The sequence below is a fragment of the Lepidochelys kempii genome, chromosome 9 (genome assembly GCF_965140265.1).
Source record: "Lepidochelys kempii isolate rLepKem1 chromosome 9, rLepKem1.hap2, whole genome shotgun sequence".
NCBI lineage: Eukaryota > Metazoa > Chordata > Testudines > Cheloniidae > Lepidochelys > Lepidochelys kempii.
This window is the reverse complement of record NC_133264.1, coordinates 48885699-48911817: the sequence shown is the minus strand read 5'-3', so window position 1 is coordinate 48911817 and position 26119 is coordinate 48885699. Positions and strand designations below refer to the sequence as shown.

The following is a 26119-nucleotide window of genomic DNA, read 5'->3' as shown; positions in this document are numbered from 1 at the left end:
ATTTGGAACGGTCATTCAAACTGATGTGAATATTGGAACTTTTACATTTGACTGAACTATTATCTACATTTTAGGCTAGAAATAGCCACATAAGGACTACAGATTCAGCTTCCCTGAAACCCTGCTGTCTTTTTAACTGCAAGCCCCAGTTGATATGAGATGCCATTATAGGAAGATAAATTATTTCTAACCTGTTAACAATGAGGCACAATTGCTTTATACTGGAAAAGCCAGAATGCCCATCCAAATATTATGGCTGACTAAAATATAATTACTACTGTGGATCGATTAATTTATGGTAAACTAACCCAAATAGGATGTTTTAAACAGGACTCCCGTTCTTCAGTTATTCTGAATGGAGGATTTATTCTTTAAACCAAAAGCTCAGCTTTCTTATGCAGGCATATGCAAAATGAACACAAATACTGATGGTCTGTCCAAGGAATGGAAGTTTCCACTCAACATATGTATACACACATGCAGTGCCAGTGAAATGTGGGCACATCAGTGAACAGTTTTATGACAAAACAGGGCACACTCATTAAGAATATGGTTCTTAACTCCTCACTCTAGCAAATGAAAACAGATTAATCAAACCACAGTGGCAGTCATCCTAGAGCTCCTGCAAGCTGATCAAATCTTGGGCCTGAATACCAGTCTCATGGGAGTTCAGGCAGCAATACTGTAGTGTTTAGCAGCTCATTAGGTAGAATCCTAATATGCAGCCTGGTTCTTGAAAGCCGTAGACAATCTGAGATTCAGTCTCATCTTCTTACATGGGACTTGAACCTGGTACTGGGAATGGTTTTATGACCTATTAGGAAATTTCTAGGAAAGATCTTACAGAATCACAAACGTACGGCTGGAAGGTGCGACATTCTATACCTTGGTGGAGCACCCTGTAACCCTCCATCCCTCATTTATATACAATTGTGATCTTTCATATAAAGAAGGCCATGTGAGGTATCACAGGAAAGGTTATGACCTGCAGAAAGTCATTTTTCTATCTAAATGTGTACATCATTAATGCATATGAAGTTATGAGAATATGTTGTATGGTTGTCACTTAAATATGCTGTGGGTTTGGGAAGCACTCAGATACTAGCTCCCCAGAGACAATGACAAGGGAGGTAACCAATGCCTGGTGGGTGGTTCCCATCACCAGCCATTGTCCAGCAGAGGCATTACAATTCAATGACTCACTTGCACAAGGCCATGCCAGAGGAATTGCTCAACGTTGCCTGGAGACTCAGCAATGTCCACCAGACATGCCTGGACTTGTGTTCTCCAAGCACATGGACTGAGGGTATAAAACAGAACACAGTGGCCACATGCTGGGCCTTTCCCCCACCTCTGCTACAAACAACACTCAGAAGACCAAAGACGCCAACAGAGGGGACTGGCCCAGGTATAAGGGACAACCCTGTATATTAAGGACTGCAATATCCAATGGGGTGAGAAAAACTGCTTAATCTAGATGTTGCCCAGTCTAATAGGGTTGAGAATTTAGACTGCGTGCTTATATTTTATTTTGGTAACTAACTGACTTTTTGCCTATCACTTAAAATCTATGTTTTGTAGTCAATAAATTTAACTTTTTATCTTTACCAGTGAGTTTGCCAGAAGCATTTGGTAAGGGTGTTTGCTCAGGCTGGTGTATATCAACTTTCCATTGATGAAGTGGTAAACCAATTAATAAATTTGCAGTGTTCATCTTGAGCAGTGCAAGACAGTATATTCCTGAGGTACAAGGCTGGGAGGATTTGGCTAGTGCCTTTCTCTGTATGATTCATGAGCGTCTCTGGGAGCATTCATGCAATCTAGCTGGGTGTGGAGCTCCACATGATGTAGTGCCGAGTGATGATAACGCCTGGAAAGGCTTGCTGCTTGTCATTAGCAAGGCATTGTGAAAGACAGCCCAGGCTGGACAGAGTTAAGGGGGCACAGCGGTTCCACAGTCCCAGGCTGCACCCCAGGGATCCCGTCACAGAAGGGACCTTGAGAGATCATCTAGTTCAGCCACCCATACTGAGATTGAGTATATTTGATCCTGACCCTCCCTGACAGGTGTTTGTCCGACCTATTCTTAAAAACCTCCAAGAATGGGGATTCCACAACCTCCCTATTTCAGGGCTTAACTATCCTCAAAGTTTTTCCCAATACCTAACCTAAATCTCTCTTGATCCAGCATTAGCCAATTACTTCTTCTACCTTCAGCAAACATGGAGAACGGTTCATCATGCTCTTTATAGCAGCACTTAACACATTTCATGACTTACCAGGTTCCCCTATCAATAGTGTTCTTTCAAGACTAAATATGTCCCGATTTTTTTAAAAAACCTTTCCTTAGATCATATTTTCTAAAACTTATCATTTTTGTTTCTCTCCTCTGGACTCTCTCCAATTTGTCCACATTTTTCCTAAAGTGTGGTGCCCAAAGCTGGACACAGTACTCCAGCTGAGGGCTCAGCAGTGCAGAGGAGAGCAGAACAATTACTTCCCAAGTCTTACACATGAAACTCCTGTTACTATATCCCAGGGTGATCTTTGCCTTTTTTGCACCTGCATTGCATTACTGACTTACTCAATTTGTGATCCTGCAACTTCTATTTTTGAGTCCAGTTTCTAATAGTAGCGTGCTGTGTAAGAGTAGGAAAGTTTCAAGCTAATGTATGACATTGCAAGGTAAAGGTCATGCTTGGATCTCTTGCCAGAATATAGGCCCAACAAATCCATCTTCCACCAGGAAAATCACCCTTGCCTCATTTGACCCCAAAATTCCTAAAGAGGGAAGGTTACATCACCTAGATGTCCACAGTACAATAAGATCTATTGTTTAGGAAGGTTTAAAGATAAAGTGGCCTCCAGAGCTACAGTCTATAGCTGGATTAGGACACTGATCAGAGACTTACTATTGCAGCAGGAAAGTTCACGTTTACTCTCCCTCTACAGTGGGGGGAGGGAGGGAGGGACACGCGTGTGTGGCAGGCAGGCAGGGTAGTGAATCCTTTTTAATGGATATTTGAATGGCTGTCTTCTGCTTGCACTTTTGCAAAAGATTATAGAACAGGTTCAGGGTTTGCAGGCTCTAGAGAAGGGTGGTGGAGGCAGTAGTCAAGTGATGATCCCTCCCATACTAAATAACTGCTTTGGGTGGTCTCAACATCTGGACTTAGTAAAGAAAGTTTCAATTTTTTAACATTTTTCATTTTAAGGCTCCCTGAAGATTTGGATGCACATTGCACCAGCAACTCAGTTGAAGCTTTTTGCAGTATGTTCAAATTGCTACTGCTAAATGTATCAGGTAACAGCTGTTGAATACTGTCAGTTGACGGTCTTTGCTTGGTACTGCTTTAACTGTATTCAACTGAAAACTAAGAAACACCTAGTGCCTTCTGTGATATGAAATCCAAAGCCTTAATGTTCTGGCTCAATCTGCTCCTTGGGGGGAATTATAACCCAAACATCTGACCTGGTGAAGAAAGACGAGGCGATTACAAGTAAGCAAAATTTCTCCATATCAAAATTTACATGGTGCTTTGCAAACTGATTAAACACATTTCCAGCTACAGGAAGCTTACAATCTAAAACAAGACACATACAAAGATATTTAAACAGATCAAGAAAGGAAGGACTAAGATGTCCAGTAAGAGGGTAAGAAGTGGTTGAAGAGGTGGGTTTTAAAGAGGTGTCTGAAAGAGGGGAGAAAGGACTAAATATATAAAAGATGTCATCTATTTTCATGAAATGAGACCATACTTGCATATACAGTACACCCTCGCTATAATGAACATCTGGGGATCCAAGCCATTTGTTAGGTGTAGCCAGGGGTTCTTTATATCAGGAAAGGGGAATAGCTCCTCCAGCTCCGGGATCGGGGGAACACATTCAGCCCTCCTCCTTTGTGGCCCAGGGGCCAGGGGAAGGATTCAGAGACCATGTTCACTATAGCCCAGCGGTTCTCAAACTTTAGTAATCCGAGAACCCCCATTTTGATTTAAATTTTTGCCTCAGACCCCAAGCCCCCCACTCAGCCCCAGGCCCCATTCCACTCCCTCCCCCAAGGCCCCACCTCTTTCCACTCCCTCCCTCAAGAGTGCCCCATCCCTGCTCCTTCCCCTCCCTCCCAGCACCTCCTGCACAAACAGCGTGCAGAAGGCACCGGGAGGGAGGGGAAGGAGTCGATCAGCAGGACCCACAGACCCCCTGGTGTTCCCTCATGGACCCCAGTTTGAGATACACTGCTATAGCCCAAGGTTTGCTATTGTGAAGCATGTTATAGAGAGGTTCTACTGTATGAAGTTGCTTGATTGCAGAAGTTCCTCAATCACTCAAATCTTGCTATCAGAACAGCAAAACAAATGACAAGCAGAAAACACACTTCAACAACACCTTCCCCAGAGGGAATATGAAATATTTCCTACAGTTGAGCAGTTCAGATGGGTATGATTCTGATTTACTCATCTACTGTAACATATAGGAACAAGGAGCTAAAGCTCTGGATGAAACTTACTCTTGGGAATAAAGTCAGCACAAGGCAAGAATCATTTAAAACTTAAGTAGGGTTTAGATGGAATAACTTTGTGCTGGGCCTCTCGGTATAGGGATGAACTTGACCCAGAGTGCATTAGCCATCTTCTCTTTTATAGTAATTTAAAAGGGTCTTCCACGGGTTGCAAACATGGTTTCGTCCTTGAAGTCTGTATCTGCATAAACTATATTCATTAGGCAATGCACATTTCGTAACTTTATAAAGCAATTTAATGTATCTTATTAAACCTGTATTCATATCAAAATGTTGTAGACAAAATTGAATACATAATGACATGACATTTAGAATGGATATGCTTCTGCAACCTTAAGGTCTCTTTTCAGTTGCTTAAAACTGATCCAACTTCTACTTTTTGGGGCTGAAATTATCCATGCTTGGTCTTTGCCCAAGACCAGATTTTTTCTGAAAGCTTGAGTACAAGTAAGCTGGCTTTGTTTGAGTACAAGGTACAGCTATTTTTCATTTGTAGGCTCTTCTAAAATTGGCTCAGTGGGGAGGTAGCATAAACCTGCTAAATGTGCCAGATATGTAACTGAAGGATTATGTATATGCCAGCATCCATTGTCAAAGCCTCCCATGCTGGCAAGTCCAGAATAAATCCAGCTAAGAAAATGTCAAGAAAAGATTTTGCTCTCAGTGAGACTTAGACATCTTGCAGGATTACTGAACATCTGATGTAATCAACTCCACTTTCCAAGTACATTTGCTCTTTAGGATCAACGTCTCTTGTTTAATCACCAACCTACGCCTCTACAAGCACACACAGACCTCCTCAGACACAGCCAGTTATCCAGGTACAACAGCATAGATCTCTTGTAGCTGCCATGATCATTTCTGCTCCTGAAATCCAGGCTTCATCTTTGGCTTGATTTGGACTTTGCCTCCTAACTCAGGACCTGACCCTTGGTATTGACCCTGGCCTGGAACCTATCAACTCCTCCATGATCCCCAACCTCAGGTTTGCCTCTTCTTGGACCTATGGTCCCAACTGCCCTTGTTGGGATCTTGACAGTCTGTCTGGACCACCCTCCCCCATGGTGGAGGCCTACCCTAGGGGAACATGAAGGCAGCGGGCCAGTCCCTGCCTGGCATGCCCTAGAGGGTATTTGAGATGGCTGAATGGGTTGACCATTCCCAGGAAAACTACCCCATGCTTCGAGCCCAAGCATCATAGCTCGCAACAGAGAACCAAGTTCTGCACATGCAATCGACCCAGCTCCATGATGAAAATGTGGCTCTGTGGGCCCATCTGGCTTAGCATGCCACAGATAACTAGATGGTACAAGAGATGGGGGCCTGGCTGCAGGATGAGAATGCTACACTATGGGTATGCACTGCAGCTGTACACCCTGACCAGCCCCCCCAGTTAAAAGATATTACCTCACCCATCCTATCTCTAATATCACAAATCTCTCTTTTCAAAAGTATACTCATACTTTCAACACAAAGAAAGTTTAAACCCAATACTAATTTTACTTACTTTGCATGGAGGCCATTGTTTTCAGGCATGTTCCATGCGTTTGAAGTCACATTAATAAGATTGTTGGTAGCCTTGAGAACAGCAAGCCATTCAATGTCATATTCCAGAGAATCAGATGCGTTGGGGTCATGGTCTATATCTATTACCTTAGAAAAACAATATTGACAAATGAGGCATTTCATTCAACCTGACAGGAGGACATCATTCTATATTTAAGCATTATCTTCAAGCAATCAGTTCTTAATTAAAAGTTCAGTATACCTGCCCACTGAATAAGGCAGGGGTTCTGTGAAAAAAGTAGTATGTGATCATGTAATTAGAGACTATCATAATGCATATGCACAAGGAGGCTGAATTAAGGCTGCATAGGCAACATGAATTCTAGCATTTCCTAGCTTTTGAGTGCTTGACTTTATTTTTAAAGTTAAAAGCTGAAAACAGTTTGTGGGCAAAATATTCAAGAATCTGCCCAGGTGGGTGCATCTGAGATACAGACTAACAAGCAGAAGTTACTTTTTGGTCCATTCATTTCCACCAATCCCAAACTGGTTTGTTTAACCCTTCCCTCAAAAAAAGGAAGGCAGCAAGGAAGGAACAGCTGCTGCATTTCCCAAGAACTGCATTTATAGAACCATCCAACCTATAATGTTTGGCAAAATATGATCAGACCTGCTTTTCTCTTTCAGCCCAAGAAGAGGATCTTAGGGTAAGGAACATCCCCTGTTTTATAGGATTCTGAAAGAGATCCTGGGTCTTTTGAAGATAGCCTTGAAAACACAGAACTGATCACTAGTGTTGTATTAGTCACTGATTTTTCTCTATACTAGTACTAGTCATTAATAGTCTTCCTTACAGTTACCTATAGGATTGACTGTGGGCAATGGTCTTGATTTTTGGTTGTAAAGCAGTGCCACCCTAATTGACATTGATGGGAATAAGGCCACCATAAGTTTCCTCCTAGTACGTGGCCTGATTTGAGTCAGCTACTGTACTGAGCAGTCTCTGTATGGCCTCTTGCCACAAAAGGTAAAGCTCACTAGCTGGAGAGACGGAATGATCTAGTGGACTAATAGCCAGGAACCCCAGTGTTCTACCTCCCATCTCTGAACCAGACTATGTCTCTGGTTTTAGTCAAGTCCAAAACTCCAAACTACAAAAAGCCACTCTTGCAGACAGCTGAAAACCCACTTGGCCCTGTTTGTACGAAGCCAAGTCTTTAAGTGGTCAGTCCGGTGAAAAGAATTAATCTATTACTTCTAATGCAGAGTGTCTGGTGATGCATCTACCAGGGAACACTTCCTTCAGTACCAACTTAATTCTCCTGTCCCTGACATACCTCAATCATTAGCCCAGTTCTTGCTGCTATTACCCAGTAAAACAGGTTGATGTAACAGCGTTTGCATAGCAACTGCTGAAGCTTCTGCCAAAGATGGAATAACTGTATCCTCTTGATTAAAGCATCTCACCCCGCTGAAGGAAGGGGACAAGTCCAAGAACCAGTGGCAGATTCAGGGCCGTGGGTGCAGCAGGCCTGGGTCAGGTAAGCCACTTTCCACCGCCGCTAAAAACAAGCATGGGATTCAGCCCCCACTGTAAGTTCAGGAAGTGGCTGAGATCCACCACTTTCAGAAATTTGGCAGCTTGGGTCGGTTTTTAGTTTGTGTGTCTTTCCCAGAATGGGGCTAAGTTTTCCAATGGGGCAGCATGAGATGGAGGAGAATACTCTGGCTGAGCAGGGACTGAGGAAGTTTGACTGGCAGTGAAGAGGCGGTTCTTATGTGAAAGAGAAACTGGGAAGAAATTGTACTGTACTTCTGGCGAGCTTAATTTTGTTGATTGTCTGTATTAGTTTGTCTTGTATTTTGGGGCAGGAACCATTTTCTTTTCCGTGTATACAGTGCCCAGCGCAATGAAGCCCCAATGCCAGGTAGGGCCTTTAGGCCCTAGAGCAATATAAATTCTAAAAAAGTCTACTGTACATATTAGGAAAAAGTCCTCTTTTGGGTACTGTGAGATATTGAATTCAACAAGCTGTCTGGATTGGATTGTCTTTTAGGATTTCTCTGGAGTTTCATACCAAATAATTGTCCTTAAGGGGTTGTGCATTGGATCACCAGCTACTTTTCCACCCCACCCTGGTCAGATTCTCATCCCACAATCTCTTGATCACAGTATCATGAAATAAGGAAGAAAAAAAGCCAGTCTAGGGGGTCTTCCTCACCAGGACAGACTCAGTAAGTTCTCTTTCCTCAAATTGGGGGGGGGGGGGAGAGGATCTTATCTTTTTTTGTTTTTATTTTCCTTAGGCTTACGTTTCAGGCATTTCACAGGGGCCTTCAGTTACTTAGTTACAGCCTCCAAAGACAGAAGAATACATGTGGCTAGACAGTGGCACCAGGACACAGCCCATAGTGAGGTGTGGTGCATTGTTGCACCTTCCAAGGAAAGAGGTATCGTGACTTAACACATCACAATTCCCTCCACAACCCGCACGTGCTTCAAAAAGAGGGGTGGGGAGAGAGAAGTAATTTAATTCTGATCTATACCAGCAGCAAGTTACCACTACACACGCTCCACCGGTCAGCACGTTGAGGGGGCAGAGCAAAAGCTCCACATATTCCCCACCCTCATGCTCTATAGTAGTAATAAGCAAATACAAAGTGCCCCTCATTCCTGTATCCTGCTACGAAGTCCTGGCAGTTTGTATAGGGGCATATGGAGGGATTCTTATGACCCCCTATACCTCTGTGCAGCCCAAGAAAGGATCCTCGTAATTTTCCATCACCCATTAAGTCCTCATCCCATACATGAGCAGCAACTGAGAGATTTAATTCTCCGGGGATGGAAGAATCATTCTTCAGCCTCCTGCTGAACTGTGCACTCCCTAGCCCAGATATATAAAGTACTAAATGGTAGTAGATGACCACTTACAGTGGTCTTACCTGCAAGAAGTCTCTGTGTGGCAGACATTTATCCAGAGCCAAAAATTTTGTTGCTTTTGGCAGCTGTCCTTCAATGTTTGTCTAGGAAACAGGAATGAAACTATTACTGGCAATGCTAAAGATTCCCTGAAATATGACCTAATAACCAAATTATGCATGGAGACTCCAGGGCAGAATTTAAAGTTTTAACAGTTTCTATTAAACAGAATATTCTAAAGTTCCTAGAGATAAAAAGGGAGGACTGCGGTACAAAGAGAGCGAGCTTGAGCTGAAGTCAGAGGAAACTGGAGTAGATAACAGCGGCAACACAGGGGGGAAAGACACGACACACACGGGTCTTGTTCAGCTGAAGCAGTCTGGTGTAATCAAGCACACATGCCTTGTCTACACTACGGACTAAACTACCCGCTGCAACCATCGCAGCAGCAGTCATCAATTTAACAGATCTAGTGAAGACGCAATAAGTCGACAGGAGAGCAGTCTCCTGTCCACTTAATTAATCCACTTTAATCAGAGACAGAAGCTATGTCAACAGGAAAGCATCTCCTGTCAACATAGCGTTAAGTCAACGTAAATTATGTCAACTTAGTTATGTAACTTAGATTGACTTATATTGCTAGTGTAGACTAGGCCACAGACTCAGAACCTCAGAAGGGGCTATTCTCATAAGGGAGAGAAAGATTTGCCAAGACAGGAAGCTCTAGAGACACAAGAGCTATCTGATTTTTATACTGTTTGGAGTTTACCAACTGTTAAGGAGCACAAAGAGAATGAAGCCAATTACTTTCCTAGTTTGCATTATTCTGGTTGACAAGAAACTAGCAAATAAACCAACAGGTTTAAACATTGCAGATTTTCTGGCTTTGTCTGGGCTACTCATGAACTCTCCCTGTCTGCTCTGACCCTTGCCATATCTCAGGCACCCAAAAGGATACCTGGTTGTTTGAGATGGGTATCTTCCCTGAATTGCTCTTCTCTCCTCCTTCACAAAGTGAAAAACCCAGCTATTTTTAACATGAAATATAAATTTTCTAGTTCGGCAACCTCAGCTACTTAACTTGTTTAGTGACCATCAGGGCAGAGTAATTTGAAAAAGATTGGCTTAAAACTACAAAACAAAGTAATAGTTCTACAAATAGCTTCAAAAGTATCTTAGCCCTGGTCTACACGAGGACTTTAGGTCGAATTTAGCAGCATTAAATCGATGTAAACCTGCACCCATCCACACGATGAAGCCCTTTATTTCGACTTAAAGGGCTCTTACAATCGATTTCCTTACTCCACCCTGACAAGTGGATTAGCGCTTAAATCGACCTTGCCGGCTCAAATTTGGGGTACTGTGGACACAATTGGACGGTATTGGCCTCCGGGAGCTATCCCAGAGTGCTCCATTGTGACCGCTCTGGACAGCACTCTCAACTCAGATGCACTGGCCAGGTAGACAGGAAAAGAACCGCAAACTTTTGAATCTCATTTCCTGTTTGGCCAGCGTGGCAAGCTGCAGGTGACCATGCAGAGCTCATCAGCAGATGTGACCATGATGGAGTCCCAGAATCGCAAAAGAGCTCCAGCATGGACCAAACGGGAGGTACGGGATCTGATCGCTGTACGGGGAGAGGAATCCATGCTATCAGAACTCCGTTCCAGTTTTTGAAATGCCAAAACCTTTGTCAAAATCTCCCAGGGCATGAAGGACAGAGGCCATAACAGGGACCCAAAGCAGTGCCACGTGAAACTGAAGGAGCTGAGGCAAGTCTACCAGAAAACCAGAGAGGCGAACGGCCGCTCTGGGTCAGAGCCCCAAACATGCCGCTTCTGTGATGAGCTGCATGCCATTTTAGGGGGTTCAGCCACCACTACCCCAGCCATGTTTGACTGCTTCAATGGAGATGGAGGCAATACGGAAGCAGGTTTTGGGGACGAAGAAGATGATGATGAGGTTGTAGATAGCTCACAGCAAGCAAGCGGAGAAACCGCTTTTCCCGACAGCCAGGAACTGTTTCTCACCCTGGACCTGGAGCCAGTACCCCCCGAACTCACCCAAGGCTGCCTCCTGGACCCAGCAGGCGGAGAAGGGACCTCCGGTGAGTGTACCTTTTAATACACTATACATGGTTTAAAAGCAAGCATGTGAAAGGATTACTTTGCCCTGGCATTCGCAGCTCTCCTGGATGTACTCCCAAAGCCTTTGCAAAAGGTTTCTGGGGAGGGCAGCCTTATTGCATCCTTCATGGTAGAACACTTTACCACTTCAGGCCAGTAACACATACTCGGGAATCATTGTACAACAAAGCATTGCAGTGTATGTTTGCTGGCGTTCAAACAACATCCGTTCTTTATCTCTCTGTGTTATCCTCAGGAGAGTGAGATATAATTCATGGTCACCTGGTTGAAATAGAGTGCTTTTCTTCAGGGGACACTCAGAGGAGCCCATTCCTGCTGGGCTGTTTGCCTGTGGCTAAACAGAAACGTTCCCCGCTGTTAGCCACAGGGAGGGTTGAGGGGGTAGCCATGCAGTGGGGGGAGGCAAAATGCGACCTTGTAACGAAAGCACATGTGCTATGTATGTAATGTTAACAGCAAGGTTTACCCTGAAAGAGTGTAGCCACTGTTTTATAAAATGTGTCTTTTTAAATACCGCTGTCCCTTTTTTTTCCTCCACCAGCTGCATGTGTTTCAATGATCACAGGATCTTCTCCTTCCCAGAGGCTAGTGAAGCTTAGAAAGAAAAAAAAACGCATTCGAGATGAAATGTTCTCAGAGCTCATGCTGTCCTCCCACACTGACAGAGCACAGACAAATGCGTGGAGGCAAATAATGTCAGAGTGCAGGAAAGCACAAAATGACCGGGAGGAGAGGTAGCGGGCTGAAGAGAGTAAGTGGCGGGCTGAAGCTCAAATGTGGTGGCAGCGTGATGAGAGGAGGCAGGATTCAATGCTGAGGCTGCTGGAGGACCAAACCAGTATGCTCCAGTGTATGGTAGAGCTGCAGCAAAGGCAGCGGGAGCACAGACTGCCACTACAGCCCCTGTGTAACCAACCACCCTCCTCCCCAAGTTCCATAGCCTCCACACCCAGACGCCCAAGAACGCGGTGGGGGGGCTTCCGGCCAACCAGCCACTCCACCACAGAGGACTGCCCAAAAAAAAAGAAGGCTGGCATTCAATAAATTTTAAAGTTGTAAACTTTTAAAGTGCTGTGTGGCATTTTCCTTCCCTCCTCCACCACCCCTCCTAGGCTACCTTGGTAGTCATCCCCCTATTTGTGTGATGAATGAATAAAGAATGCATGAATGTGAAGCAACAATGACTTTATTGCCTCTGCAAGTGGTGATCGAAGGGAGGAGGGGAGGGTGGTTAGCTTACAGGGAAGTAGAGTGAACCAAGGGGCGGGGGGTTTCATCAAGGAGAAACGAAGAGAACTTTCACACCGTAGCCTGGCCAGTCATGAAACTGGTTTTCAAAGCTTCTCTGATGTGTACCGCGCCCTCCTGTGCTCTTCTAACCGCCCTGGTGTCTGGCTGCGCGTAACCAGCAGCCAGGCGATTTGCCTCAACCTCCCATCCCGCCATAAACGTCTCCCCCTTACTCTCACAGATATTGTGGAGCACACAGCAAGCAGTAATAACAGTGGGAATATTGGTTTCGCTGAGGTCTAAGCGAGTCAGTAAACTGCGCCAGCGTGCCTTTAAACGTCCAAATGCACATTCTACCACCATTCTGCACTTGCTCAGCCTGTAGTTCAACAGCTCCTGATTACTGTCCAGGCTGCCGGTGTACGGCTTCATGAGCCATGGCATTAAGGGGTAGGCTGGGTCCCCAAGGATACATATAGGCATTTCAACATCCCCAACAGTTATTTTCTGGTTTGGGAATAAAGTCCCTTCCTGCAGCTTTTGAAACAGACCGGAGTTCCTGAAGATGCGAGCGTCATGTACGTTTCCCGACCATCCCACGTTGATGTTGGTGAAACGTCCCTTGTGATCCACCAGAGCTTGCAGCACTATTGAAAAGTACCCCTTGCGGTTTATGTACTCGGCGGCTTGGTGCTCCAGTGCCAAGATAGGGATATGGGTTCCGTCTATGGCCCCACCACAGTTAGGGAATCCCATTGCAGCAAAGCCATCCACTATGACCTGCACATTTCCCAGGGTCACTACCCTTGATATCAGCAGATCTTTGATCGCGTGGGCTACTTGCATCACAGCAGCCCCCACAGTAGATTTGCCCACTTCTAATTGATTCCCAACTGACCGGTAGCTATCTGGCGTTGCAAGCTTCCACAGGGCTATTGCCACTCGCTTCTCAACTGTGAGGGCTGCTCTCATCTTGATATTCATGCGCCTCAGGGCAGGGGAAAGCAAGTCACAAAGTTCCATGGAAGTGCCCTTACGCATGCGAAAGTTTCGCAGCCACTGGGAATCGTCCCAGACCTGCAACACTATGCGGTCCCACCAGTCCGTGCTTGTTTCCCGAGCCCAGAATCAGCGTTCCACAGCATGAACCTGCCCCATTAGCACCATGATGCATGCATTGGCAGGGCCCATGCTTTCAGAGAAATCTGTGTCCATGTCCTGATCACTCACGTGACCGCGCTGACGTCACCTCCTCGCCCAGTATCGCTTTGCCGGTTCTGGTGCTGCATATACTGCTGGATAATGCGTGTGGTGTTTAATGTGCTCCTAATTGCCAAAGTGAGCTGAGCGGCCTCCATGCTTGCCTTGGTATGGCGTCCGCACAGAAAAAAGGCGCGGAACGATTGTCTGCCGTTGCTCTGACAGAGGGAGGGGCGACTGATGACATGGCTTACAGGGTTGGCTTCAGGGAGCTAAAAATCAACAAAGGGGGTGGCTTTACATCAAGGAGTATTTCAGGCAGGACTTCACGGAGGGTTCCAATAAGAAATGGTGCACCTAAGTTATTGTTCTTATTGGAATAAGGAGGTTAGCCTGGCCTCTGATTGATACATGGCTAGATTTACCTCGCTGCACCTTCTCTGTGAGTGACTGCAGCGTGACCTAGAGGAATGAGTCCCCTAGACGGGTGGGGGGGAAGCAAATGAGTACAAAACAAATCTGGTCTATTTCTTGTTTTGATCCACTCCATCTATCTTTTACATCTTTGGCTGGCAGCAGACGGTGCAGAAGGACTGCATGCCATCCACATCTCATGGCTGCTTGGCAGAAGATGATACAGTACGACTGCTAGCCATCCTCATCTCTTGCCAGCCTGGCAGAAGACTGTACAGTACGACTGCTAGCAATCCGTATCGCCTGCCTGCTCACCATAAGATGGTTCAATAGGACTGACTGCAGGACTAAAGAGAATGACCTGGTCAAGTCACTCCAAATTTAGTCCCTGCGCCCATGTCTGCCCAGGCGCTCCCAGCCGACGTGGCCAGGAGCACCTCAGACACGACGAGGACGGCTACCAGTCGTACTGCACCGTCTGCTGCCAGAAGGCAATGGGTTGCTGCTACTGTGTAGCAATGCCGTACCGCATCTGCCAGCGCCCAGGAGACATACGGTGACGGTTACCTGAGCGGGCTCCATGCTTGCCGTGGTATGGCGTCTGCACAGGTAACTCAGGAAAAAAGGCGCGAAACGATTGTCTGCCCTTGCTTTCACGGAGGGAGGGAGGAAAGGGGGGCCTGACGATACGTACCCAGAACCACCCACGACAATGTTTTAGCCCCATCAGGCATTGGGATCTCAACCCAGAATTCCAATAGGCAGCGGAGACTGCGGGAACTGTGGGATAGCTATCCACAGTGCAACGCTCCAGAAGTTGACTCTAGCCTCGGTACTGTGGAAGCACTCTGCCGAGTTAATGCACTTAATGCACTTAGAGCATTTTCTGTGGGGACAGACACACACTCGAATATATAAAACCGATTTCTAAAAAAACGACTTCTATAAATTCAACCTTATTCCATAGTGTAGACATACCCTTATAAACAGAATAAGTTATAACATTCACTGTCTTCATGAGTTAAGACTCTTTAGCTTAGGCTATGCCTTTGATTATTAGGGTGAATTAATAGTTACTTAATATAGGTAGGAGTACTTTCCATGAACTATATGAAAATACATTTATAAAAGGAAAAGCAAATAAGTTTTTACAAGAGAAAAATGCTTGTGTGGATCTGGCTACTGGCATTAGAAACCTGAGATAGACACAACATGCTTTTATTTATTTGTTACCTGGTGTTGCATTAAAGCTGCAAATTTTACATGAAGATGTGCTGAGAACCAATATGTGGGTTGAAAGTGCTGCAGAAGCTCTGAAGCAGCAGGGCTTCCCAATGTATTGTTTTCCACTTCTTGGCGGAAGAAAGATTTCATTTTAAGAAGCTGTTTCTTGTTTCCATAGTGATATATACTTCTTGGCCAATCATGTGACATAAATATATCCATAGGATGCTTTAGCTATAAAGCAAAAAGTAAACATAGGAAAAGAACAGCACTTAAATGAATACTAATGAAGGGGGAGCATACTTGATTCTTTTTGTCTGACCAGAGCAGATTTTGACTGACAGTCTGACTTTCTAAACACTGAGGTTATACCACTGGATGCAATCTTCCAGAGTGCCACTGAGTTTGATCTTGCATTCTCTAAACTCTATGGTTTGTGTGCCACTTTCTTGCTTTCCTTGGGACAGGTAAGCCAGCATTTAGTGCACAGTATCGTTTTGATATCTCCCCTCAGAGGCAAATGTCAAGCAGTTATATGGACATAAGAATTTCTAAAATTATAGCCATATAATAAGTGCTATTTACAAAGCAAATTCACACAATAGAAAACGTTGGAAGAAAGTATCACTATGCTTGAATTATAGTTATTACAACTATAAGTTAGTTGTATTCTATTGGCATACATTATCTTCTCTGAGCTGGCAAGCTACTTAAGCATGGGTGAGATTCCCTGTGTTACTCTCAATCACCATTTGCGCTATTTTCTTGAAGTATTTTAGCTATCCCCTGCCTACAGGCACCCCCTACCTACAGGCACTTCAATAGCTCTTTTAAAACTACATAATAATTTTTCCATCTCCAAGCTTGTGATTTTTCTAGCACCATGTTCAGAGATTTTCATAGTGCAACAGTGAAACTGAAGTAGGTCAGTTTCATTCTTCTGCAACTTGGGAAAGTTCTGAGCTGCAGCAGAAGCAGTCACTCATTCACTCTGGCTACATCTACGCTACAGACCCTATGTTGGCACAACTACGTTGGTATAGTCCCCTAGTGCTGAAAGGAAGAGTTCTGTCAGTATAGTAACATGACCTCCTAGGACATTAACTATGCCAACAGAAGCCCTCTTCTGTCTGCATAACTGTCTACACTGGAGCTTTTGTCAGCATAGCTATATAGCTAAGGTTGTGTTTTCATTTTGCTTTTTTTTAAAAAACAGCTCTGATCAACATAGCCATGCTGGTGTAAGTTTTAAATGTAGACCAGGCCTTTGAGTGGCTCTAGGAGGATTAGGTTAGAAGGCCAAGTATCAGAGGGGAAGCCGTGTTAGTCTGTACCCACAAAAACAAGGAGGAGTCCAGTGGCACCTTAAAGACTAACAGAATTATTTGGGCATAAGTTTCATGGGTAAAAAACCCCACTTCTTCAGATGCATGAAGGCATGCATCTGAAGAAGTGGGGTTTTTTACCCACAAAACTTATGCCCAAATAATTCTGTTAGTCTTTAAGGTGCTACCAGATTCCTAGGTTAGGCGGGACCATTCTCACCCATCAGAGCCACCAGCAGTCTCTGAATGGGAACAAAGGAAAAGTATTCCTTTTATCTTCCAGGAGTCAGAGATAGGTCTTTTGGGGAGTGACGGGGACCTCTCCCACTGCTGGAAAATCATGAAATGCAAAGTTATAGTGACATTTCCCAGACCACCTTAACTGTCTCTGAAGGGATGGCAGTAGGAATTGAGAACGACAGTACCTTACTCAATTGAGTACCTTACTCAATCCCAACACAGTACATCTCTGCTAACAGTGCCAGGCTCTGCACCACTACAGATATAGCACTTCCTCGGCTTCCAACTGAAACCCACTGGTCTCTCTCAGACACTAAAACAAAACGTTAGCTACAGCCTCCAGCTTTCCCAATACACAACACACTGCACTCTTAACCCATGCACATAAGTCCCCTTGAATATTTGCTGATATTGCAGAGAATGTAATTAAGGATTTGCATCACCCTGTGAGGGACACCTGCGTGACGTGTTTCTTTATCAACTGAAGAAGGCAGTCTTGCGACAATGCAAAGATTAGTGACAAGGCCTGTAGAATTACCTTCTATTGTGAATAGCAGAAGCAAACTTTGATTGTGTCAATAGAAACAGATAATGTAAATTCAGATCAACATGCTCATCTCTAGATTAGTCTAATCTCATGCAAAATTATCTACCCTCTTCAAAAAAAAGCTTTACTCCCCACCTGTTTGAGTTTGAAGACTTCAATATTCCTCACATGGTACGCACTTCTTACGGTCTGCTGATTGTATGGAGGACACTCAAAATGACCTGAAACATACCAAGAAAAACAGGTCACACAAGAGACTGGGTTCTTAGAGGGAGAAAGGGGAATCAAATTGCAAGAGGTGAGCCTCGCTTGTGGTGTTCAGAGCATAAGTGGGGGAATAAAGCCTTGAGACTTTGCAGCTCTGAAATTCAAGTTGAGTCTTTTGATATTTCTATATAAATGCCAACTTACATAATCAATTTTATAGGTAAAAGAAACAGACTGACACTATTAACTAAAGAATGCTGCCAAAGAAACGTTAGGATGATTGCTACAAAGACTTGTACATCCACGGGGAGCTCTTTTTCTGGTGTCAATGACTGTTTTCAGCTTGAAGAGTTGGTGCCATGTCTGCGCATAGACATATGGACTCAACAGTTGAAATCTGTTCACAGGCAACTTTGGAGAACCTGTAAATTCTCCAACACACACACTATAAATAAAACACCTAATAAAAAAAGAGTATGGAATCTTAATTGCAAGATGTTTCTGAATGTATATGTTAATAAAAAGTCAAAGTTACAAAAAATATTACCTTTTTTATAATCATGAGATTTGAAAATGCCAGAAATTCCACCAATTCTTACACCACGATATTTTACTACTCCTGCATAACCTAGAATGACAAGAGATTAAAATAAAATTCTCTGCATATCAGCAAAACAGGGAGCTTTTAGGAATTGTAATCTAGTCTGTTCAACTTTAACATAATGTGCATTAGGTACAAAAGAATTGATTCAGATAAAATAACTCATCCAGAACTATAGTTCAAATTAGTTGCATTTTAGAAAATGTTCACTTGCCTCTGCACTACTTCCAATCCCGGACAAAACCTATTATTGTAGAAAGCAATTTTTGTATTTCTAACCTGCCCAAAACAAATGAAGTCATTCACATTGCAGCACCACACATTTTCATGATTCTTTACAAATAAAATAAAACTAAGTCTTACAATTTAAGACTGACAAGAATAAAAGCACAAGAAAAGTCAGTCATCTGGGGATAACTGAAAATGAAAAGCAAGGATTGATTGAAGATGTGAATTTTAAAGAGAAATTCGAAGGATAAGAAGTATTTGGCAGAAGCAAACATGGAGACTTTCAGTCATGAAAGATGACCAAAAAAATAAGATGAAAAGAAGGGAGCAGTAAAGAGAAATATTTCAGAAGTGAGATGAGATTTAGGAGGGGGAGAATTATAAGAACGGCCATACTTAGACCATCAAGCCCAGCATCCTGTCTTCCAACAGTGGGGTTGCTTTCCATGACCATCTTGGCTAATAGCCATTGGTGGACCTATCCTCCATGGTGTTATCTAATTCTCTTTTGAACCCCATTATAGTTTTGGCTTCACAACATCCCCTGGCAACAAGTGTTCTCCCCCCCCCCCCTTTAGTGCCTAAAACTAAAGGCTTATAATAAAGGATTGACTGGCAGCATAGTATTTTGGGTAAGATCCACACCTATACTGATCTGGTAATGTGGCTGACCCTTTGGGGTCAGAAAAACATTTTGTACATGTGAGCAGTTTTGATTTATTTTTTTTTCCCCTAAATAACTTTTCAGAGTACTGGACCTAAGTGCTGACTGGGAGCCAGAAAATAGAAATGCAATAAAGGGGGCAGCGTGATTTCTTTTTTGCTTCTTGATAACCAGTGGAGGAAATCAGAAGCACAGTTTAACAAATAAATGGACACAAATCAGACATCAAGAACTATAACATCCAAAAACAAATCGGAGAACACTTTGCTCTCCCTGGACTCTCAATAACAGACTTAAAAGTGGCAATTCTTCAACAACAAAAATTCAAACAGACTCCAACGAGAAACTGCCGAACTGGAATTAATTTGCAAAATGGACACCATCAAATTAGGCTTGAATAAAGACTGGGAGTGGATGGGTCACTACAAAAAACTAATTTCCCCATATTAATTTCCCCCTACTGTTACGCACACCTTCTTGTCCATTGTTTGAAATGAGCCACCCTGATTACATTGGCCTCATTACCACTAAAAAAGTGATTTTTTCCTCCCTTCGAATTCTACTGTTGAGAATAGCCCACTTACACTTTAACTGAATTGTCTCATTAGCACTGACCCCCGCACTTGGTAAGGCAACTCCCATCTTTTCATGTGCAGTGTATATATACCTGCCAACGATATTTTCCACTCCATGCATCTGATGAAGTGAGTTTTAGCCTACGAAAGCTTATGCCAAAATAAATTTGTTTGTGTCTAAGGTGCCACAAGTACTCCTCGTTGTTTTAACTTCAGTGTTACCCACCAGTCTGGGAGTATCTGCTCTCGCTTTTGCAGCCTGCCCTGACCTTAGCATTTCCAGTGAGGGTTGCCCCAGGCACCACAGATCACATTGTTGTAGTTAAACAATGGAGGAGGTATAGCTCAGTGGTTTGCACATTGGCCTGCTAAACCCAGGGTTGAGAGTTCAATCCTTGAGGGGGCCATTTAGGGATCTGGGGCAAAAATTGGGGATTGGTCCTTCTTTGAGCAGGGGGTTAGACTAGATGACCTCCTAAGGTCCCTTCCAACCCTGATATTCTATGAACCAGATCATTTGGGTTTTGGATCAGAACCCCAAGCTATTTCAAGTTTGAAATTTAAAACTGAGCGTGCCAAAGGTTAAAGTTAGTCACAATGAGCGATTCACAGTCAAAACTGCAAGCCCTGAGAGAGAGCCACTGTCTTCAGCATGAGAGAGAAATGGCAGAACTTCAAATGCAAGAGAAGCAAGCCTTGGCCCAGCTGGAAAAAGAAGCTGAGAAACGAGCCAGGTGAGCTGAGGAAAGAACCAAGCAAGCTGGAGAGAGAGAGAAAAATCTCACAGGAGGCAAATGGATCTGCTGCAAGCTGATACCAATGTTGCCAGACTTAAACTCCAAATCAAAATAATGAAGAACAGCAGGTACTGTGTTATCCTGGAAGCTCAGCTCCTCTCTACAGCAATGATGGAGATAGAGTCTGTTCAGTTTATAAGAATGTTGATATGTTGTTTAATAATGATGTGGAACTGGGTTATGACATTACCCTGATTAACATAGTCCCAGATAAAGTATGAATGTGAATTCTCTGTATGTTGTCTGTAACAGGGAGATTTGTAAGGAGGGGTTTGACTCGAAGCAGTTGCATGTGTTTAACAAGGTATGCTGTAGCAAGGAAGAGAGTCTCTCTAGCCTTGGGACTGGAAAACAGCTGTTTGTCTAGACAGAAAAGCAGTTTATCCGGTGAAGAAATTTCTGAATGTGTAATATCTCAGAAGTGAATCTAGAGTTAAATGAAGCACAGAAAGAAGCTCAGGAAAATATTTCTTTAGAGAAAGTTAGAGTTGATGTCAGTTTGAAGCCCTAACTGAGGGAGGAAAGGGTAGATTTCTGGTGGGTGATGGATTACTGGCAACTGAAGTTTGTAAAAGTGAGACTGAACAAAGTAAAAATGATTTGCTTAGAGTAGCTCAGTATGATGAACCACTGTTTGTAGAAAGCAACAGTTTATCTGTTGAAGGAAAAACTGTTTCCAACTGTTTGTCTGTTGCAAATAGCAGTGTGCCTAACAAAGGAGAACTGTGGAGCAGACAGAAGGTGCCCGTCAGCCTATGATGGTTGAGGATATTTCATTTAACCCAGAGTGATTCGGGACTTGACTAAAACCCAAGAAGGAAGTGTTCCTAAGCTTGTGTGTGGTAAACTGCATTTTGCCAGTGAGGAAAGCTGCTTAGGGAAAAAGTGCCTTTAACCATGGAGTTTAGCAGCTTGCCTAAAAGGAGGTTATGTGAAAGTCCTCTTAATACACCCAGAATCACCTCTGGAATAAGTGAAACTCAAAGGGAGTTTGTTGTGGCTCCACAGAGCAATGCTTTTGTGGAGAAAAAGGGGGAAAAAGAAAAAAAAAAAGATTCCTGAAGAGAAAAATCTTCATGGTAGTTTTTGCAAGCTATTTGCTGCAACTGATGGGTGTGGAAGTGATTTGATTGAGTTACCTCAGGGTGAATCACTGCATAGAGAAAGTAGCAAAGAGTCCTGTGGCACCTTATAGACTAACAGACATATTGGAGCATAAGCTTTCATGGCTGAATACCCATTTCGTCGGATGCATATCAAGGAAATTTTCAGAGGCAGGTATAAATATGCAAGCAAGAATCAGGCTAGAGATAACGAGGTTAGTTCAATCAGGGAGGATGAGGCCCTCTTCTAGCAGTTGAGGTGTGAACACCAAGGGAGGAGAACCTGCTTTTGTAGTTGGCTAGCCATTCACAGTCTTTGTTTAATTACAAGGGATACTTGTAAGCAATTGTGAAACTTGGCACAGCAGAGAAACCTTTACAAATTTACAAAAAGAAAAGGAGTACTTCTGGCACCTTAGAGACTAACCAATTTATTTGAGCATAAGCTTTCGTGAGCTACAGCTCACTTCATCAGATGCATACGATGCATCCGATTAAGTGAGCTGTAGCTCACGAAAGCTTATGCTCAAATAAATTGGTTAGTCTCTAAGGTGCCAGAAGTACTCCTTTTCTTTTTGCGAATACAGACTAACATGGCTATTACTCTGAAATCTTTACAAATTTAGTCTGCTGTATAGAAAGGGAAACTGAGGCACGCCACCACATTGGTATTTAGCCATGACAGCAAGGTGATTACACCCTTGAAAGCAGTAAGGTCTATATTAGAGTATTATCAGATGAGAAAGTCTTTCAGAGAATGAAAGAAGCTTTATAGCAAAAAAGCCTGATCTAATCAAACCTAATTTTGATAAACTATTTCTGTTATACAGTGATACTTCTGAGATTGGGTTAGAAGCTGTAGTGACATATAACCAAGAATGAAAAACTCTTATGATGCATTCAGCAGTGTCTAGGGACACCCCTTTCTGCATCAATTTTGCATGGGGGGGTGTGACTCTGTATGGAATCTGGGGGACACTTGAAGATATTATAAATATTAATATTGCAAAATTGAAATGAGTTGTGCCAGATATGCCAGGTAAGATCTCTGCAAAAATGTTACAATTTGCCTAATATCACCTTTGTATTATGGGTTATAGATATGTATGTGTGTGTGTCTTAGAAAACTTGTGCTATGCTTCTGCGTGACACCCCCAGACAGTTTGGCATCAGCACAGCCTAGTCTGTTTGATGGCCCATTAAGGACCATACAACTGACCCATTGAGAGAAGGCAAGGGATACACCTTATGACTCATCATAAGGCATTAGGGGCATGCTTAGGGACAGAAAAGGCTTCCAAGCCATATGCTAGGCAGCTTGTGTTTGAAACAGAGGAAGCACAAGCCGAATGGCAAAAGACTATAAAAGGCGGCTGCATCTTCTCCATTTTACCTTCAATCCTGCTTCTTACCTCTGGAGGAACTTTGCTACAAACTAAAGCTCTGAACAAAGGACTGAATGACCCATCCAAGCTGTGGATGTATTCCAGAGGGACTTTCAAACCAGCAAACTCACCAATACTGCTAGGAATCTGATGGACTTTGAAGTCTTTGTGTGTATGTGACTGCTTTACCATTTAACATCTCTCTTCTTGGTCTCTTTTTCTTTATAATAAACCTTTAGACACTAAAGGGTTGGCTGGCAGAGTGGTATTTTGGGTAAGATCCAAACCTATACTGATCTGGTGACGTAGCTGACCCTTTGGGGTCAGAAGAATATTTAGTATACTGAGCAGTTTTTTAAATAACTTCTCACTGTACTGGACCTATGTGCTGACTGGGAACCCAAGGACTGGAATGCAATAAAGGGGGCTGTGTGATTTCTTTTTTGCTCCTTGATAACTAGTGTGGTGGATCAGCAGCAGTTTGTGACTGGTTGGAGAGTTTAACTTTAGTGTTACACGCTAGACTTGGGAGTATCTGCTCTTCCTTTTGCAGCCTGCCCTGACCTTAGCATTTCCAGTGAGGGCTGCCCCAGGTTGACTCTGCATTGTGTGAAGAAGTACTACCTTATGTTTGTTTTAAGTCTGCTTCCTATTAATTTCATTGGGTGACCACTGAGTCTTCTGTTACGCAAAGGTGTAAATAATACTTCCTTATATACTTTTGCCACACCATTCATGATTTTATAGACCTTTATCAAATCATCTCCCTTAGCCATCTCTCTTTTTTAATGCAAAATAAGGTCTTGTAGATAAAAGCAAAGAACCTAAACTTAATCCAGAAAACAGTAAGGCCAATTTAGTGACAGGAGCAGGAGAGAAAGGTCATTAGCAGTGGCATGTCCAATTGACTGGAATGGAAATGGACTGGAACAAAAACAGGACAGCAGTAAGGGGACCAGCAGTGGGTTCCATTAATTGTAAAAAGTTACCAAGGCACAGGGAAGGGTGTTAGGAGTAGTAGGGATAATAAAGAAGCTAGTTTGGGCAATATTAGAGAGAAACCACCAACAAGAAACAAAATAAGAAAAAAGATCAGAGATAATACTCAGGTTGTGGTCCTGGGAAATAGAAAAGATAAGCAGAGATAAAAGAATGTAGCATGAGTAAAGAGATTAAGAAGAAAGATTAAATTCAGTTGCAGAGAGAGTTTGTTATGATGGCTGGTCATCTACCCCTTATCCCATCAATTTGTTAGATCATCATGCAAGCATAGCCATCTTCAATTGTACAAGACAGCACTGAAGTCCACCTGCTTACCATCTTCTTTGATGCAATCCATCCATTTGCAGGTCATGCAACAGGAAATTTCAGAGCCAATTTGAAATCAAAGATTGGATAGAAAGGGTGAGATGGAGGGTAAAGAGAAAAACTGGCAAATCCTCAGCATAATTTAAAACATTGGCCCTTGGAGAATACAGAAAGAAACCAAAAACAGAACCCAGAAGTACTGAAGTCACTAAAAGCAAAGACTCAGGCTCACGAGATCACCCAGCCAAAGTCATTTTACTATATTCTGCTAATCTTCAACTGAGCATCTGAAGCAAAACTGAATCCTCCTGAGCTTTTCCCAATGCTATATAGCCAGTACTCCAAAACCAAAATCCAAAACAGTAATATGCATCTCAACCTAGTCAGAAATCTAAGAGTTTATAGAAATTACCTCAATATTTAACCCCTGGAAGTTCAAGCCCATATTTATAATTAAATCTGTAAAAATCAAAGAATTAAATGACATTCCATACCAAGGTAATATATGTTTGGTGCCACCCATCCTCCATATGGCAATTCCTGCAAGTGATTTGAGGCTTCATGATTACCCCCGATAAAGATCGTGAGAACAGGAGCCTTCTTCTCTCCTGAATAATACCTATTCCAGAAACAGAAAAACAACATCTTAACAATACACAAGTGATATTTCAAGATGTTTACATGCATAAGCAGCAGAAAAGATTGGGCCTATACAAATCTACATGCAAAAATGTTGGGACTTTTAAGTTTTTGAAAGGATAGATTTTTACAGCCCCAAACTAGCAGACAATGCTAGTATCAGACACACAACCTATTTTGTTCAAAGATAGGCCCAATTTATTCTGTTTAACAGGCCACCAGGTGTCCACAGAAACACTGAAAACATCCGATGAAGTGAGCTGTAGCTCACAAAAGCTTATGCTCAAATAAATTGGTTAGTCTCTAAGGTGCCACAAGTCCTCCTTTTCTTTTTGCGATACAGACTAACACGGCTGTTACTCTGAAAACTGAAAACAAAGCTACTGGTAGTATTTGTATATAAAAACGACAGTGCTCAGTTTCGGGCTGCGTTTCAGTTCAGGGGGACCCCGCCTTCTCCAGATCGCTGCAGAATCCCGTAGGGACGAGGAGGGGGTCGAGACCCTGAGGAGAAAGGGGAGGCCCGGGCCTGGAGGCAGCGGCCGTTCGCGTTCGTGGGGGGTGGGGCGATTCGAGCTCCAGGTACCCAGCGAGTCTGGGGAGAGGGCGCAGCCTCCCCCCGCTGTCACACACGGCGGCGCAGGGATCTGACGCGACGGCGGACGGGGAGGAGAAGTTCCCGGTGCCGCATCTGTCAGCGCTCTGCTCCCCACGGCAACGGAGGCGCCCAAAGCGGGCGCTGGGGGTCTGCAGGGCGAGCGGCCAGGCCCGACGCTCACCGGTAGAAGGTCTGCATGTGGCGGTACTTGGCCGACACGGCCATGCAGCGTAGATCCGCCTCGTTGCGCACGGCCTGGAAGTCGCCGCAGCACAGCAGCAGGTCGATACGCACGTTGTGCCGCCGCTGCAGCAGCTCCAACGTCTCGTAGAGCTTGTCCAGCTCGCCATGGCAGCAGCCGGCCACCGCCACCTTCATCCCGCCGCACGGCGCCTGCTTAATGCGTCACCATCCCCCGAGCGCTCGCCAGATCCCGTCCGAGTGCGCCTGCGCATCAGCTCTCTCCCCCACGCCCGGCTGTGGGCGGGCTGCGGCCCGCGCTAGCGCCCGGCCCGCGCGCTCCCGGGCCACAATCGGAGCGTGCACGCGCGTCTGTGCGCGCACTTGCCGCCGTGGGCTTGGCGCAAAATCCGGGCTGTGTGCGTGCCTGGTCACGTGCATGCTGTGCGCGCGAGTTGCATGCTCTTGGGTTTGGGAGTGTGCGTTCACTTGAGTGGCCACTATGTATCCGTTGCGTGAACATGTGCGTAATGGCGCCCCACAAGGGCGTTATGCT

At 44.0% G+C, this 26119-nt stretch overlaps 2 protein-coding genes across 3 annotated transcripts in view; one reads left to right on the top strand and one right to left on the bottom strand.

The window, feature by feature from the left end:
• Positions 1 to 25847, bottom strand: part of DBR1 (debranching RNA lariats 1) — a 29260-nt gene extending 3413 nt beyond the window's left edge. Inside the window, exons 1-7 of the mRNA XM_073360241.1 lie at positions 25565 to 25847; positions 24641 to 24765; positions 18033 to 18113; positions 17414 to 17499; positions 15176 to 15400; positions 8975 to 9055; positions 6033 to 6178 (exon numbers count right to left, since the gene is read on the bottom strand). Of these exons, the coding sequence (XP_073216342.1) occupies positions 6033 to 6178; positions 8975 to 9055; positions 15176 to 15400; positions 17414 to 17499; positions 18033 to 18113; positions 24641 to 24765; positions 25565 to 25761 (941 nt within the window). The 5' untranslated portion in view covers positions 25762 to 25847. The remainder of the gene's footprint in view (positions 1 to 6032; positions 6179 to 8974; positions 9056 to 15175; positions 15401 to 17413; positions 17500 to 18032; positions 18114 to 24640; positions 24766 to 25564) is intronic.
• On the top strand, positions 7269 to 11900 carry LOC140917425 (uncharacterized). 2 transcript variants are annotated; one of them, XM_073360242.1, is made up of 4 exons: positions 8271 to 8482; positions 10464 to 10562; positions 10659 to 11058; positions 11640 to 11900. In XM_073360242.1, the coding sequence occupies exons 1-4, from the start codon at positions 8408 to 8410 to the stop codon at positions 11834 to 11836; spliced, it is 771 nt and encodes a 256-aa protein (XP_073216343.1). In that variant the 5' UTR covers positions 8271 to 8407; the 3' UTR covers positions 11837 to 11900. The 2 variants fall into 2 exon arrangements, 1 of the variants encoding a protein (XP_073216343.1); XR_012160829.1 differs by lacking the exons at positions 8271 to 8482; positions 10464 to 10562; positions 11640 to 11900 and adding exons at positions 7269 to 7572; positions 8089 to 8266 and having other exon boundaries at positions 10659 to 10672.
• Positions 25848 to 26119: the final 272 nt, after the last annotated feature.

Bases quoted from the DNA above. Each gene is read 5' to 3' on its own strand.
- LOC140917425 (XM_073360242.1), top strand. From the start codon at position 8,408: ATGTGGCTAGACAGTGGCACCAGGACACAGCCCATAGTGAGGTGTGGT. The intron at 8,483-10,463 runs GTATCGTGACTT...CTGTTTGGCCAG, and splicing joins TGCACCTTCCAAGGAAAGAG to CGTGGCAAGCTGCAGGTGAC. The intron at 11,059-11,639 runs GTGAGTGTACCT...TTCCTCCACCAG, and splicing joins AGGCGGAGAAGGGACCTCCG to CTGCATGTGTTTCAATGATC.